This window comes from Nelumbo nucifera, chromosome 5 (assembly GCF_055504915.1).
Source record: "Nelumbo nucifera cultivar China Antique chromosome 5, China Antique-T2T, whole genome shotgun sequence".
In the NCBI taxonomy this organism is placed as follows: Eukaryota; Viridiplantae; Streptophyta; class Magnoliopsida; order Proteales; family Nelumbonaceae; genus Nelumbo; species Nelumbo nucifera.
Window position 1 is genome coordinate 6,782,513 of NC_142653.1, and position 16,217 is coordinate 6,798,729.

Genomic DNA, 16,217 nt, shown 5'->3' on the forward strand with positions numbered 1-16,217 from the left:
CAGTGATTTATATAAACGAGATTAGGATTTGCTTTCTCCACTTGCTTAATATGCGAATTGGCGAATTGAATACTGGGTTGATCTGTAATCTGTGTGGGGATAACGAATTCGTTGTTGTGTAAACTGTAAAGAACCCCAGCAAAGGTTTCGTAAAATCTGCAGTTGTTTTGCATTGATCCATTGTAAAGATCTATTCCATGATTCCATCAAAGGGAGATTTGGGTTAATTAATGGAAAAAGATCAATTAGGGCCAGAAGTAAACCCCACCACAACAGGTACGACATACACGGTGAACGAGGCTGTGTGACTTGGCATGATTCGTGAACTTTGCATGGGGCCTGTGGTGTGTACTGTTAAGGTAACACAGCGAGCACCCATCCCCACCACCACCATCTCTGGTTTTGGCCCCTTGTACACTTTAAAAAACATATATGCTGTAAAAGAACTGTTTCTGTGTCCTGATTGATCAATAATACCCTTCTTTTCAGCTTTGCCGCCTGTCCCTTCCCCTTTTGTCTGCATGAACTTTTCGTTCAATTATCCTTTGTTTTTTTAAAACAGCACTCTACTTGTAATGTTATGTCTCTTCTGCTCTTCAAGCTTCTTTTTTTTCAAGGTGGGCTTGTAGCTTTTCATGATATTTTTTGCACACTGGAGAAGTCAAGAGGGGAGAGAGAGAGAGAGAGAGAGAGAAAAAGATGTATAGGAGGTATCTTTAACGTAGAGGAGCAATTCTTTGAATTTTCAAATAAGTCATTTCTTTTTACTTCTGTTTTTTATTGTCCCAAAGTATATATAACCAGCACAAATGAATCGTTTGATAATCCAAAAAAGCAAAAAGAAAAAGTGTATGGCATGCCTTGGCAACTGACAGAATAAGTGTCGGGCAGGCAGCGGCCTGTACAATCATCCATGCACGACTACCATGCAGAAACGGGCCTCTATCACAATACCACATTCACACTGATGCAAATATAAGCTTCCATCTTTTCATGTCGGCGGGTCGGGACAAGCTTGGGGTCGACCCCGGCTCAACTATAAGATTTAAGACCAGCCCCATGGCTCGAGGGAAACGGAGCTAACTAACGAGCCAGTCCAAACCAACCTAAACCTAGTATAGTATTACAAACCACCAAAATACAACCTAATATAATGCATCAGATTAAATGGGAAAAAAAAACCTTTAGAATAGAGTTCAATGTTAATGGGCCCCATGTCTGTTGACTCTGCTTCTTCACTTTCTAGTTTCTATTCTTTAGTTATAATAACCGCTATGTTCCATGGTAACAGTGGTACTACTCCTTGCTACACACTATGTTTTCTGAAAAGAGAACGAGAACTAGCAAATGCTTATAAAAGGTGCATGGAACAAAAGAACCCTTTTCTACTTACGGGAATAAAAGTTGATATTGTTCTATTTGATACATCAAACCTAGATGTAAGCATACCACGGAACAATTAGTAAGTAAAACCTGTAGTATCAAATTAACAGCAGAAGAAAATAAAAGATTTTACAGTTTTAGCCACTATCCAATAAAGTTGCTCCTTTTATCAAAAATCAAACATATTTGCTCTAAAATAGGAGGTTAGAATCTGATTTTGAGACACTATAGAATTAGACTATATAGCATGTACATGCACTATACCAAATGATTCTCTTGTTCCCCACCCCCCCTCCTCTTTCGCTACTTCACTTAAAAATAGATTCTATTGGGAAGGACAAATACCATGAACCAAACCTTTGGCCGCTAGACTGACGGGAACAACTTATTAAGGTTGCAAGGGAGCGAATAAAATTCTTCGCTCCTGCTATCTGTCTTGAAATTCCTAAACTTTTCCCACCAGTGAGAACCACTGTCTCTAACAACAGTACTGTCCCCACGACCAAGTGTGCAATCCAGGAAAAAAGCTACCACTGCTGCTACAGTTACATTGGACGAGAATATCACATTCATGATGTTGTTGAACTGCAGATAGTAGAAAAGAAATCAAATATAATTTCTGGCTTGACAAAGATTAAGATTAGATCAGTTTTAAGTTTCCATACCGATATGGAATGTGTGTTAACAGGACCGTGGCCAGAAACCACAACATATTCATTGAAGTACTGTTGCACTGAGAATCCCATGAAGAAAGAGAAGCCTAATATGAACTTCGTTCTAAAACTGTTGAGGTTGCAGAACTGAAGAAAACCAAGACCTGCAGAAGCTGCTTGAACAATGAAAGACCATAACCGAAGTCAAATGCTGATGGATTATCAATCATTACTACCAAGTAATTCAAATGGACGTAGTAATAAACAAATATAAATAAGAGACCGTTTTGAAGTAAAGAACTTGCTTCTCCAGTATAAGAACATACTTATAGATAAGTTCCTCACGTGTAGCAGTAATTAATTAATTATTTTTACCATCAAGTTGCTCTCGTTCCTTATAATTCCCAACTAAATGTCTTTTAGAACTTTATCATAAAAGAATATTTTTCAGACAAATTCAAAGCAATATATATTCTTTTCAGTTTCTATTCATATAAAGTTCACAGAATCCATGGATCTTAATAGTAACTGTTGAGATGCTCCAAAAACGAAATATAATGTACAATATTTTCACTACCATGCCACTCATGTCTTCCTTCATGGCTTAGTAAAACATAAAGCCACAGTCCTTAATCTTATTGGGTATTTGTTAGGGAACATTTTGAGGGGAATTATTTATTTTCATCCAAAAGTGGTGGTTTTCATGTCCTTATCATAACCACCATCCATGCCTTAATCCCAATTATATGGGGTTGGCTATGGGAATCCTGATTTGCCAATCCGTTCTATTTAAAGCCATATCAACTGTTAACTTATAGTGCTTAAACCATTTCTTACTACTTCTACCCATGCCCTTTTTAGTCTACCCCGAGCCTCTTCTAGATCCTTCAATGTGTAACAAATCACTTCTTCTAACTGGCACAATTGGTGGTCTTCTATGCACATGACCAAACCATCTTAGTCTATTCTCTCATTTTATCACCTATAGGAGCTACTCCTAGGTTCTTACGGATAACTTCATTCCTGTTCCTATCCTTCATAATTTTTCCACTCATCCATCGTAGCATTTGCATTTCTGCCACATAAATTTTCTGGACATGTTTTTTGACTGCCCAACACTCTGCCACATTCATTTTCTAGATATGTTGCTTCATGGCCTTATGGTTAGTCAAAAAATTTGGATTACCTCTTAATATATGTAGTGGAAAATACTACTATAATTCTGCTTTAGAGTAGTGTGTACAAGGCTTTAGTAAACTGGAATAGCTTGGAGTAATAAATGTGAATAAATTCAATCCCGTGATTCACAATATTAATCTTATTTGTATCAGAGCATTAGGAAATAGTCTACAAGTAAAAAATTTCAAAGGATTTAGTAATTAAGAGAGAAAAAATAAGAGTTTGCTTACTAGGAAGATGGCAAAATAAAATATATTAGGACAGCTGAAACAACATGGTATGAAATTCTTTTATTCATGCACACATTTCTTGTTAGTTCCACCACTAATATTTCAGTCACTATGTATAAGATGTTTTTATGGAATATGCACCCTATCTTATTTGCTAGGACATAACAAGATACAGAAAAACAATAATCATTTGCCTTGGCACCAAGTGTAAGTGTGCAACCAACATATGATTACCAAAAGAAAAAAGTACAACCACCATACGATTACTGAGAAAAAGTACAGCCACCATATTTCTAATTCATGTGCAATCCAGAAAACAAATAGATTTCGAAATCAAGTATGACGCACAGAAACCATATTAGCACGACACACATGCTCACACATTCACACACTCACATAGAGAAGAGGGTCATACCCACATAGGAAAAGAGGATACAGTTAAGAGCTGCTACTATTGACATTGGAATAGAAGCAAAAAGTGCTCCAAATTTTCCTGCTTATTGACATGAAGAACAACATATGATTGACAAAAAAAATGGAGGAATTTGAATTTGAATACAAAGCTGCCATTGACGATATAAAAAAATGAAACTGAAATTTTCTGTGTTCAATTATATAAGTTAGTGGTCCAGCCAACAAGGAACTCTTAGGGTGGGGAAATGGAAACTTACCTAATACAGAAAAGAAGAGCATAAAACCTGCAGATATTTGAACAACTCTTCGACTTCCAACTCGTGTTAATGCCAACAGACCCGCATTTCCACTGTACATATAACAAGAAAGAGTTAAAGCAATCTTTATAGTGAAATGAGAACTTGAACAAGCACCCCATGATGGATGTTCCTTGACGGCAGTCTCTGTTGCAGGGTTAAGCACCCTGACAAAGACACTAGAAACCATTATCTATGAATTAAGGGCCACTCCTTGGCATAATAGTAAATTCTCGGGCCAAGTGTGTAAACATGGGTTTGAGTTTAAGAGCAGCCACTTTGTAGGAAAAAAATTGCCAAAGGTTTGGTTTCCAAGACCTGATATAGCTAGGATCAACATTGGATGAACTTTAATTAATTTTGATGAATTGTTTATTGTTTTAATTAGAAACGGTAGCTTTCATTTACTGCTCTTATTACTATTGTCAAAGTGTTACTTTTATTTGGGGTTATGAAATTCTACCAAATGGATCACAGTGTCCACAACTAACAGAGTATGAACTTGGTTTTGTGCAAGAGTTGCACCTGATGGAGACCCGAGTACAGTTCCTGTGACCTTGTATATTTCGAAGTCAATTGGAGGATTTGACATCTCACTAGAAAATACTGCTAATTCAAAAGACACCTATAAAATAGAGAAAAAGTCTCAGCCATTTGAATGTTGGCTCAAGGTCTAATATAGGTTTAATTAAACTGAATGAATTCCTTGAGCATTATATTTGCAATGTTCTATCCAAAAGCAAATGTGTTTCTCACTTGTATCTCTAGACATAAAAGAATCATATCAATCTAGTCTTTACCATCTTTGAGTTGCTAACAATGAGATCAGTTTTCATAAATACCTAACAACTTGGGTTGGTGATATGGTGCTTGAAAGTGACCAATTTTTCCAATCCATCAAAAAAATTAATTACATTCTCCATTAGGAATTCACTACTTTGAAGGGATATTTCTGTTAAAAGAGTTGAGTAGGAAATGATCTCTTTGCAATTTCTGATATTCAAAGAGTTCAATGGATTTTTTCACAAAGTACAATATAAAAAAGTTGTGTGGTTAAGTTCCTAACTAATGTTGCAAGATAGAAACTCTAGAAAGGGTAGATCAATTAAGCAACTAATTTAATTAGTAGTTAAATCTATTAGCTTGGAAACTGGAGTACCTCTCTAGGATTTAGGGGGTGGTTGAAATTATATAAACATATAGCTTTCCCATATAAACCAACTCATTAGCTATTTGGAGCTGAGAGAGACAACCCTCAACCCCAGTCAGGCATGAATTCAACTGGAAGCTCAAGTCAAGATCCTCACAAGTTGCGGTCAACTTATGAATCAGAAAACCAGAGGTACTTGTTATAGTTCTTATATCAGATCTAGAAATTCATATAAGCAATCTTGGTGAGAATTCATCATAGTCATTGAATTGATTTTCACATGAGAATTTGAATTTTAAAGTTCTGATTTTGAATTTATAACACTTTCAAAGAATAAGTTCAGATAGCTTCCTCTGTTTTTAAGTTCATTACACTGAAGCAGTGGAGCCATTCCCTGTGCCAAACATTCCATCCAGCAGTATTCCTATTCCCTGAAACCGAGATAATTACATTAGAGATCAAGAGGGTAAATACTTTGAGAACATAGAATTTATAGAATCACAGTAAGACATCATGGTAAACACAGGCACCTGCCAACCAACTCCACGGCTGAGAACAGAAGGCGGTACAGGTGTTGCACTCCCATACCTTGAGACAGCAATAAATGTACCAGTAGACTGCAAACAAAGAAGAAATAAATCTACAAAGAAAATATGTTGAATATAGAGATAATGAATTTTTTTGGAGAGAGGGAGAGAGAGAGAGATTCCCATCTTGGAAGAATATTCAGGTCATTAATACAATAAACATAGAACGAGTTAATATTGAACCATTCCATCTCTAATTTGTTTTTGGTAGGAAATGTGTAAAAAGTTGGCAATGACCACATGAGCTACTATAGACTATAGACATTTTAAGGCCTAAAACAAGCCAACCTCAATGAGAGCAGCAAAAGAAGCTGCCATCATTGCCAAAGCCTCTCCAACTTCAAAGGTTGGTGCACCCCATTGAAATGGATATGGAACCCTTATCCTGCAAGTAACAAAGAAATGTGAGATGGAATTTTTCTCTTTTTTTTTGAAAAAAAAAAACAAGATTCAAGGGTTTAAGGATGCCAAAACATCAAAGGAGAAGATGGGACCAAAAAAAAAATGGTTTGGAACATTAATTTACAATAGTGAAACAAAAAGGCAGAGACCCAAAAGGAAAAGTTGCACCAGATGTAAATTGTATGTTGTATCTATACTTGGAAGAAATGACAGGAAAAGTACTTTTTTACCAATGTGGAGGATGCCAGTTTAATTGTTCTTTAAGACCCCCCCCCCCCAACACATGAACAAAATAGAGGAAATGAAAATAAGTCTTGTTCAGACCTTCTGCACATAGGCCATAGAAGCATTTAAACAGAACAGCTCAAATGAGACATGATCCAAAGAAAATCAACTAAAGTAGATCATCCAAGTGGCCACTCTTTCTTCCAACCATTTTAGAATAATCTGACAAGCATCCAACTTGCCTCTTCAACTGATGGTTAAACAGATCAACATAAACTTTGGTTCTATGGTCTACCAACTGACAACATTGATCAGTAGCTATAATACCCAGATACATGTAGGTCCTGTACATGCCTAGCATACCAGTATTGGATACTGCATGGATACTTCTAGATGTGCTCTATAGCATTAACACTACCAGCGTATCAGCCTGTATCGGTGTTTTTTTGTTTTTTTTTCAAATCTGGTTCAGAGGGATCGGTTTAAGGCCCAGGTACCCTCTGCACCATGGTCTGACCCGAAACACCCCTGTAGGGGCATATCGGGAAGGCCACAATACGATACATATCGGCCGATACAGGCCGATATGTAACGATATTTTGAACCTTAGTTTTAACAGATTATATTATAATGATATCTACACATGTTAGAATTTAATAAATTTGACAAGACATAAGTCTTGGCAATGATATTTAGCTTTAAAAATTAGATATAAACACATGATATAAGCATATTACCACCCACATCTGTATCCATGTATAGAATTTTACGAAATGGAGAGCTGTATCCTCATTTCCTGTATCCATGTCTGTATCTATATCTGTATCTGGGCATCATAGATTAGTGGATGGGTAGACTGCATATAGGTCAAGGAATCAAAGGCACAACTCCCAACACTATATATTGGCTCTAATTTCTCTGAAAGTGACTGCAATCAATTAAATATGAGATGTTTGAGCCCTAAGAAGGAAAAGCAAAATATCATACCCCTTTTATATTTGTTCCAACCATTGAAATTCCATCATAACAACACGAAACAATACACAAAGAGACATACAAACTGGGTGGAGGAGAGAGAGAGAGATTATTGCTGTAGAATATAATAATTTACCCAGCTAAATATTAAATACCAAACTTCACTGATCAACATGAAACCTGTCAAAGCTGAACCATTTTGGCACAATCAGCAGCAGTCATCTAAATTTTTACACTAAAAGGAAGGGTTGGATACATCTCTGGTCAACTATGAAAAGCACCAAATTTGATGAAGACAACTCCTAGAAGTATCAAATTTTAGCGTCACAAAGATGGCTATATCATAGTTGAGAAACTAAATATGCAAGGACATTAAAAATTTTTGTTTAAAATAGAATATAATGTCTTAAGAAAAACCAAATAAGAAAACTGCAAACACAATCTGATTAAGGAGATAAGTAATTCACAAGTTTTACTTTGGTTGGAAATAAATGGAGGTGATAGCTCACCAAGGAGCTGTTCTAAGGAGTCCAGAATGATCGGTTCGACAACTGATTTGAGTTTGGAGAGGTCTGTCCTTGTATGCACCAGCTACAGTCAAAATATGTGCATAAACCCACACAACTGCAACTGAGAATGGCACCACAAATCTATCAAATACCACTCTCTTTGCTGTCACCATATTGGGGAGATACTGCAAAAGAACCACAATTTCATTCCCTCAGAAAATAACTGAAGAGAACCAAGTACACTTGGCAACATAAGGAGCACACTAGTCTGAAAACTGTTGAGAAAAAATATGGTGCACAGAAGATTCAAATCCACCATTTTATTCCTACCTATGATTTGTCCTAGACCAAAACATTGACCAAATTGGATACTCATGGATTTCATAGCTTATTGAAAATAAATAAAATCAACAGAGGATCATATCCATCCGGTCTGTGGACCTTTATTTAGCCAATTTCCATGTTTGGCATTGGTCTTTTCCAGAGATCCATCTAATAGTTTATCCTACCTCAACCTGAAAGCACTGGTCCCCATGTGACCAAAAAACATAAAAATTTGATTGTACATCACAACCCTATCTGATCACAAGTCTATTTTACTGTAAAAAGAGACAAAAAAAAGGCACAAAAGTTAATTAAATAAAGTATGTCAAGAAACAACCAATAGTCTCAATGGATGAACAGGAAAAAATAAGTTCAATTTACAACAACCAGAAAATGACAGGAAAAGGGAAACTACCAACCTGTGAGACCAAGACTAATATGACTAATTCCGGAATTCCAACTTCAGCACATTTTACCAACTGCAAGCATCAGTAGGAACACCAGTTTCCAAATGAAAAAACGAAAAGGTTTTTATAATCACTAAAATGTATAGCTTCAAGATGATGTCAATTGTCAAATAGTTGTAAAGTGAAATGTATAAATGGCATTCAAACTATGTCTAGATCATCACAGGTAAAATGTCTACAAGAGTGACATAATAATCCAATCAACTCCACATTTAGTCTCGTACATGCTATTGAGAGTGACGAAAAATAAAGAATACTCAAGCAATCAACAATGCATTTAGGCTGGTAGGGTCATGTTTTCAATGCATGGGCTCCCCACCATCACATGGCAAGTCCACTTCTGTTCACACCACAAGACAATATAATTGAACGGATCTTTAGGCAATATAAACTAATCCAATAAGCAATGTCCCGGACCAGAATAATCAGCATTGACTGATGCAGTTGAAGAGTTCTGATATCTTACTAGCGGAAAACCAAGTTGATAGAGCCCAAGCCCAGTAAGAGTTACCAAAGGGACTGCAGAAAGAGGGCTTAAAAACCTAAACAAATGAAAAAAGAAACATGAAATCATGAAGTACCCAATTGCCCGTAAATGAAGAGACAATCATATATGCTGCAGGAATCCATCATCCATGGACACACATTTGGACAACCAACCTGACAACATTTCTCCAGAAGCCCAAGAAACCAACAACAATCTGGAAAATTGAAGCACAAATAAGCGCTCCCTGTATTCCTCTCATTGTCCGTATAAACCTCTGAGAATAAGAGAAACCCAACAGAAAAAAGATATAAGAATAAAGGTATATAAAGCAAAGTTACTGAATTACAAATAGAAATGAAAAAGGGCAATGAGAACGGGAAAACAAACCTCTTGAGGGTTATCAATTGTATGATATCTATTAGCCAAGGCGATTGAGATTGTTGGAACAACAAAAGTGCATGAACCTCCAATCACGGTAGGAAGACGAGTTCCAAATAGAGATTGTAACAGTGTGTTCAATCCTGCAACGAAGAGTAACGACTGTATCACTTTGGCCTTCTCCTCCTGGCAAATAAAAAAAAAAAAAACGAAGGAGCCAAAATTAGTTGAAATTAGGAGAAACTTATCAGAAAGATTAAGATACATGAAAGCACAAAAGATATCCTCACATTGCCACCACCCATTTGAGGAACAATGATGCTGGGAATTAAGACGGTCGTGCCAAGCACCACCAAATAGTGCTGGAAACCCAGAACAATTGCTTCCGCTGCATTACGAAAAATACACATACGGAATATCAAAAAACATCAATTCTTCTATAATCTATCCAATTACAGCAAGAAATACTGAAAGGATGGGAACAGGGAAGTCCAGCCTGAAATTTAGAAAAGAAACAGAAGGTGAATAAAAAATGAAATGACTAATTTACTAAACAGTGCCAATTGAAAAAGAATAATAGAAGACTAAACGATCCGAGCCTGGAGATCCAGGATAATCGATTTAACTAAAATTGGTCATAGAAACAGAGAAACGGCTATCAACTTACACGAATTTAACAGATTGGAAACCCACGAAAATTCACTCGGATAATCTCAAATCACGATGAAAGGAAAAGTCACTGAAACCGAAGTACTATGAATTTATTGGCGAGGGGGGGGGAGGAAGAGAGAGAGAGAATGAGAGATGAAGCAGCAACACAAAAATAATATTAGAAAGAGAAACAACCGAACTCCTCAAGTGAATATGAAATAATGAAAATAGGCGGGAAACCATGCAGAGTGAATGGACGGCTGAAAGCGTTGCATAAATAGTCAATCAACGACCAGCACTTGGCGATTTACGATTTCATCGTAAAACAATAGTAAATAAACAGAGCTGACCAGAGTCTTCATATATGTCACCATCGAAAGTTAGAGAAAGAAAGAAATGAGGAAGAAGAAATGCTAAAATGTGCAGCTGATAAGAGGTGAGGAATGGTACGCACGCCAATGAGGAGGGCTGGTGATGCAGTAGTCAATCCCCGGAAGTTGCTCTTTAACCGGATGTGGCTGAAAATCGTCGTTCTTTGACGCCGGTCCGCCGACACCTCCGGCCATTTCTCTCCTCGGTGAGTTTCTCTGAGACAGAGCGAGCGAGAGAGGCGGGAGCAGAAGAAGAATATCAGCGCAAGAAGGAAGCAGAAAAAGAGAATAAAAGGTACGTAAAAGCTAAAAGGGATGGATAATCAGGTTCAGCCACCTGTTGGTGCAGGGCCTATTCTTGGGAAAGAACCAAACGACAGAGAGAGAGAGAGAGAGAGTATCAAACTTTCGGTTTCATACTCCTTATTTACGTGAAAGATGAATCGCATCTGCGCCCCAATCGTGTATTGGGATCATCTGAGATGTGTATGTGGGGCGCCTGTGGGTCTACCGGCTACAATGTGAACTCGTGAAAGATAGGGAGGTTTTATTGAAAAATAAATATATTGAGTTTATTTATTTATACAGATAATATAAATAATAAAAAAGATTAGAGTTTTAAAATTACTGTTGTTTGATGATAGCAGAAAAGGCTGAACTGAAAGGTGAAAATGACTTTTATAATTAAATAGGCTCCAAGGTCGTTTATCTGGTGAAAGGGAATTTTTTTTTTTTTGTTTTTGGTAGGGAAGGGAAATGGGTTTATTTATTTATTTATATTATTCACTTAAAGACAATAAAAATAAATGTTTTGAATTTTTGAGCCTTTGATCATTTTAGAAAACCTAACCAAACAGTCAAACACCTCCTTAAGTCAATTAATTAGGCTGCTCCAACCCTTATGAAACAACTCCTAAAACAAAATTTTCATCGCCAAAAAAGAATGAATATATAACTAAAACATTGAGGATCGGAAAACATTTTCCACTCATTTTACATTAAAAATTTAATGGAAAATCGAGTTTGTGTGAAACTTGAGTGAATGCATAACCAAAACCTGATTCCTCCCTGGAAAATTCGAAAGAATCTCCACAGAATTCCCTCAAAACATGTGTTTGTGGGTTAAGTGAGCCCAAGGTTTTCATCCCTGTTGACAGCTGGCGCGATTTCCTTCCGGAAAAGGGATTCTGAATTCGGTGGAAAATCAAAAGAGACGCCTGACTCTTGATCATATATATTAATGCATAATCAGCGTTGTGAATCGTGAGTTCGTGACCTTGTGAGTATGTGGATGAAGGCGTGACGTATCCTGATTCAGGAATCAGGAGATTAATTTCATGCACTCACGCTTTACCATAAAAAGACTTGGGTCATGCTCTTGCATGCCCCCTACTCCATCTCCATCATTACTTCTCAATTCTCATGACACATTCCTACTTTCTTCTTCTTTTCTATTTAATGAAACGAAACCTTTCACATTTTTATCAATTGAATTGAGATTAGAGCATGGACCATCAACCATGTTCGTTTTTCAAATAAAAAATAAAATTTAGGGTTCACTTTCCATCCTTGAAATCAGTGGCGGAAAGCGCGCGGAATTGTGATTACTAATTTCAACAGCAGAAACCAACAAACAAGATAGGGCCAGAACTGCTCTACGTCTACGTGGCACCCATGCTGAGAGTAAGGAGATTATTTATGGGGAAGATGAAATTTCCACTCTTACAAAAATTAAATTAAAAAAGAAATTGCCTGAAAATATTTTGCCATTTCAACATGGAAATTGGGGTAGTTTTGTATTTTTCCCACATGTGAAGTGTCGTGCTCGTGCAACCATTACCATGACTCCATGCTGCCAGACGTTTTTTGTCCGGCTACCAAATTTCCAATAGCTCTCGCCTCAACTCAAATGTTCCAAGAATTTAAAACCCAACAAGACAAAATTAGAAAATAAAAGAAGAATAATCATCCATAAATTACAATAAAAAATAAGATTTTATTTTAATAATTAGTTGTTATTACGATAGGGATGAGGAATCGAATCCTCAACGATGATACTTGGGATGGTCGAGCAAGCAACAATGACGATCAAGCTTTTGTACTTGCCCGTGAAAATGACCACTGAGCAGTGAGTACTCCCCTCGGCCTCGAACATGAATGGAGTTGGAATTATTAAAAAGAAAAAAAAAACATTGGAGGGTATTTTGGCCATTAAGAATTAAAGGTCCCTCTCCTTACCAATAATAAACAGTGAGCTAGTGCACTGCAAGTAATTTGGTCGCAAACTGTTAAGAAGTCTAATGGTTTTGGTCCTTTTGGAGTTTGGACAGCTCTAACGTCGTCGAAACTTTTTTCCGCGAGGATTAGAATTTAGAAGAGAGAGTGAGAGTGTGTGTGTGTGAGTAAAGAAATGTACGCTTAATGCTTTACCTGGAAATAGAAGCGTCTTTCGGGGAGGGTCTTTGGGACGTAACCGTTCATTCATAAATAAAAGATGAGGAGTGAAGAGGTGAAATAGAAGGAAACGATTTCGTAGCTCACTGTTCAAAGTTCAACAAGCTTCGTATTTCTTGAACGGGAAAGAAGAAAACGATTCCGTAGCCCGTAGGGCGCGTAGCTCTTCTTTATTGACATTAATTGTTCCCTTCATTCGCATGCTCTAAATGGAACAAAGTATAAGAATTGGAAACGGGCCGACTGAGTTCTAACTTGAGAGGGAGAAAAGCATAAATCTTGCCATTTCCATCGAGATATCGAAGTTAGTCACCAACCTAAACGGGCGGGTAATGGGTTTGGGTTGGTGGGTCAACCCGGAGATCTCATCTTCATGTAAGTTTTAACTTGGTGCTTAGAAAATAGGTAAGTTTGGTTTGTTCACGATTTTGGCATGGGACATCGGACGTTGCGGCAATAAATAGTCCCATGTCCGCGATCTCATTGAAGTGGAATTCTTTGATTCTTCACTTCTATACGGCCTTTGAGTTTAACAGAATATCTACGACTGATGGTCAGGGCCTCCTAATTCCGCCACAAAAGGGTGAAGTCAAAGTGGACAGCTCTTTTTCAAATGCACCACCACAAGGCTCCCAACCCGCCCGGATGGTTTCACTGTTTTTTTCTTTTAGCATTGTTGGGGTTTAGTAGGGGATGATATCACCTCCATGATTCAAAGTTTCTTTCATAACAAGAAACTCCTAAGACAATTTAATCACACAAATCTCATTTTCATTCCCAAAGCTAGCTGAACATTTCAGACCCATCAACTTAATCAATATAATCTATAAAATTCTGGCTAAGGTATTTGCCAATAGGAAGAAACCTGTCCTTCACAATCTAATCAGCCTTCATCAAGGACAGGAGCAGTAATCTTGGCAAAATAAATAATTCATAAGATAAATAACCAAAAAGGGAAAGTGAAATGGGCGGCCCTTAAAATAGACATAGCCAAAGCCTCTGATAAGATGAACTGGAAATGGAAATTTATAATTGAAACCATGAAAATAATGGGTTTCCTCGACGGTTGGTGCAAGTTAAACCGGTAGTGCATTTCCACGACTTCTTTCTTTGTTAAACTAAATGGCTCTATTCATGAAATCCCCACCACTAAAAGAGGTTTAAGGCAAGGAAATTCTCTCTCCTCTTACCTTTTTATTATTGATATGCAAACCACCCTCTCATCTTTGTTAAACAGGGAAGAACTCAGGAAGTTTTTTGGGATCAAGATTACCAGGGATGTCAAGTCTCTTACTCATCTCTTATTTCCCGATAATTGCTTCATTCTCTGTAACATGGATCCAGAATCTCTTCTCAACATCAAGTCCACATTTAATCTGTTTGAAGAGATTTCAGATCAACGCATCAATTATGGGAAGTCTGGCATCATGTTCAACAAGAATACGAATAGGACTCATCAAAAGCTTTTAAGTAAATTATTGGGCATGAAGATCGTGAACTACAACTTCAAATATCTATGCACATGGTGTATTGACTTAGAATGAGGGAAGATAGCCACGTACAAGAATATAGTAGAAAAAGTGGCAAGCAAAATGGACACCTAGCAAGCAAAGACCTTATCTCAATGCAAACAAACCTTTCATATATAGAGCATCCCTCTTTATACAATGCAAACAAGCCTTACACGTCGTACCACATGTGTAAAATTGGGTAGGGGTGCAAATGGATCTGATCAAGATCCAATCTTATTTGGTTGAATTCGAATCACCTTTGGTTGAATCTTCGGATCAGGTCTTATGGTGCAATCAGAAATCATATCAGATTCGAATCACCCCTTATCGGATCCGATGTGTTATATATTTACAAATACAAATATATATATATATATATGTTATTTATTTATTTATAAATATATCATTTATATTGTATTTTTATAAATTTGTTATATTATTTATTTTTTTATAAAAACATATATATATATAATGAAAATAATTAAAAATACTTGTATTTCTGCTTTTCTTTATTTATTAAATTTGTATATTTTATTTCTTTAATAATTTATTAATTTTTAAAGAAAACAAATCGGATCAAATCAAATGCCATAGGATTTGAATTCAGATCGAGTCCTATCAGATCTGATCAAATATTTGGATTGGATCGAATCAGATCCGACATAAACAGTGTCAAATTGGATTCGAATACCGTTGCATCCCTAAAATTGGACAAGCTAAAAAAAAAATTTTGGTGGCATGGCAGTGAGGAAAAAGCTAGTGGCTGCAAGTTGAAACGGAATATCATTTGTTGCTCCAAAGTTGATGGTGGTCTTGGATTGAGGCGTTTCCATCCTATGAACAAAGCTATCTTCCTGAAATCAATTTGAAAACTTGTCAGCAATAATGCCAATTTGTAGTCACAACAAAATAACCTCAAGATATCTAAAAGGCAAATGCTTCTTCGACTTAAAAGCAAAGCCCTCAGATTCTCCATATGGTGGTGGAAATGTGTCATCAAGTAAAATGGATGAAGTGAACTCTTCTAGAAAGTGGGTAATGGTGAACAAATTCAAACCTACATGGACCCTTGGGTCCCTTCGTTACCAAGCCGCAGCATACCCACCCAAAGGAGTTCAGTCCAACCAGTCCCCCATCTCAAGGTATGTGACTTCATCACCAGCACTAATATGTGGAACTGTATTCTTATATAGCAAATGTTCGATGAAAATAGTGTAGCAGCTATTCTCAACATCCCCCACCCTACAAAGGGACAAGATCCTATGGAAACCTTCAAAGAACAGAGAACTTTCTATCAACTCAGCCTATCGTGTTCTTTTCCATGAGCAGGCTCAAAGCGAAGTCGGCATTGTATTAAATGGTCTAGGCTTTGTTTCATTCCGTGCCCTCGCTGTTGTCTACTCTTTATGGGGAAATTTCTTCATAATGCAGTCAAAACTAAAACAACTATCTAGAGCTGTAGAAGGAGAGATAATGTTTGGTAAATGTTCTACAACAACTGAACTCTGGGCAATTATAAGGAGCCTTCAAATATTATGCACTGCATGGGCTATACAACCTCTCTATGATGA

The 16,217-nt window shown here is 36.9% G+C and overlaps 1 protein-coding gene across 6 annotated transcripts; it reads right to left on the reverse strand.

The window, feature by feature from the left end:
• Positions 1 to 1,459: 1,459 nt before the first annotated feature.
• LOC104608662 (nucleobase-ascorbate transporter 7-like) lies at positions 1,460 to 11,207 on the reverse strand. 6 transcript variants are annotated; one of them, XM_088888763.1, is made up of 15 exons: positions 11,019 to 11,207; positions 10,765 to 10,897; positions 9,950 to 10,047; positions 9,669 to 9,845; positions 9,455 to 9,555; positions 9,261 to 9,336; positions 8,747 to 8,806; positions 8,004 to 8,188; positions 6,181 to 6,277; positions 5,836 to 5,922; positions 5,678 to 5,736; positions 4,117 to 4,208; positions 3,861 to 3,941; positions 2,049 to 2,209; positions 1,460 to 1,968 (listed from the first exon to the last, which is right to left on the reverse strand). In XM_088888763.1, the coding sequence occupies exons 2-15, from the start codon at positions 10,874 to 10,876 to the stop codon at positions 1,750 to 1,752; spliced, it is 1,605 nt and encodes a 534-aa protein (XP_088744889.1). In that variant the 5' UTR covers positions 10,877 to 10,897; positions 11,019 to 11,207; the 3' UTR covers positions 1,460 to 1,749. The 6 variants fall into 6 exon arrangements, with proteins under 6 accessions (XP_088744889.1, XP_010273028.1, XP_088744891.1 ...); XM_010274726.3 differs by lacking the exon at positions 11,019 to 11,207 and having other exon boundaries at positions 3,861 to 3,938; positions 10,765 to 11,000; XM_088888765.1 differs by lacking the exon at positions 11,019 to 11,207 and having other exon boundaries at positions 9,950 to 10,155; positions 10,765 to 10,896.
• Positions 11,208 to 16,217: the final 5,010 nt, after the last annotated feature.

Coding starts and splice junctions, on each gene's coding strand:
- LOC104608662 (XM_088888763.1), bottom strand. CDS start 10,876: ATGGCCGGAGGTGTCGGCGGACCGGCGTCAAAGAACGACGATTTTCAG. Junction 5,923..6,180: donor CTTTTGCTGCTCTCATTGAG/GTTGGCTTGTTT, acceptor CTTTGTTTGCAG/TCTACTGGTACATTTATTGC. Junction 3,942..4,116: donor GCTCTTCTTTTCTGTATTAG/GTAAGTTTCCAT, acceptor CATGTCAATAAG/CAGGAAAATTTGGAGCACTT.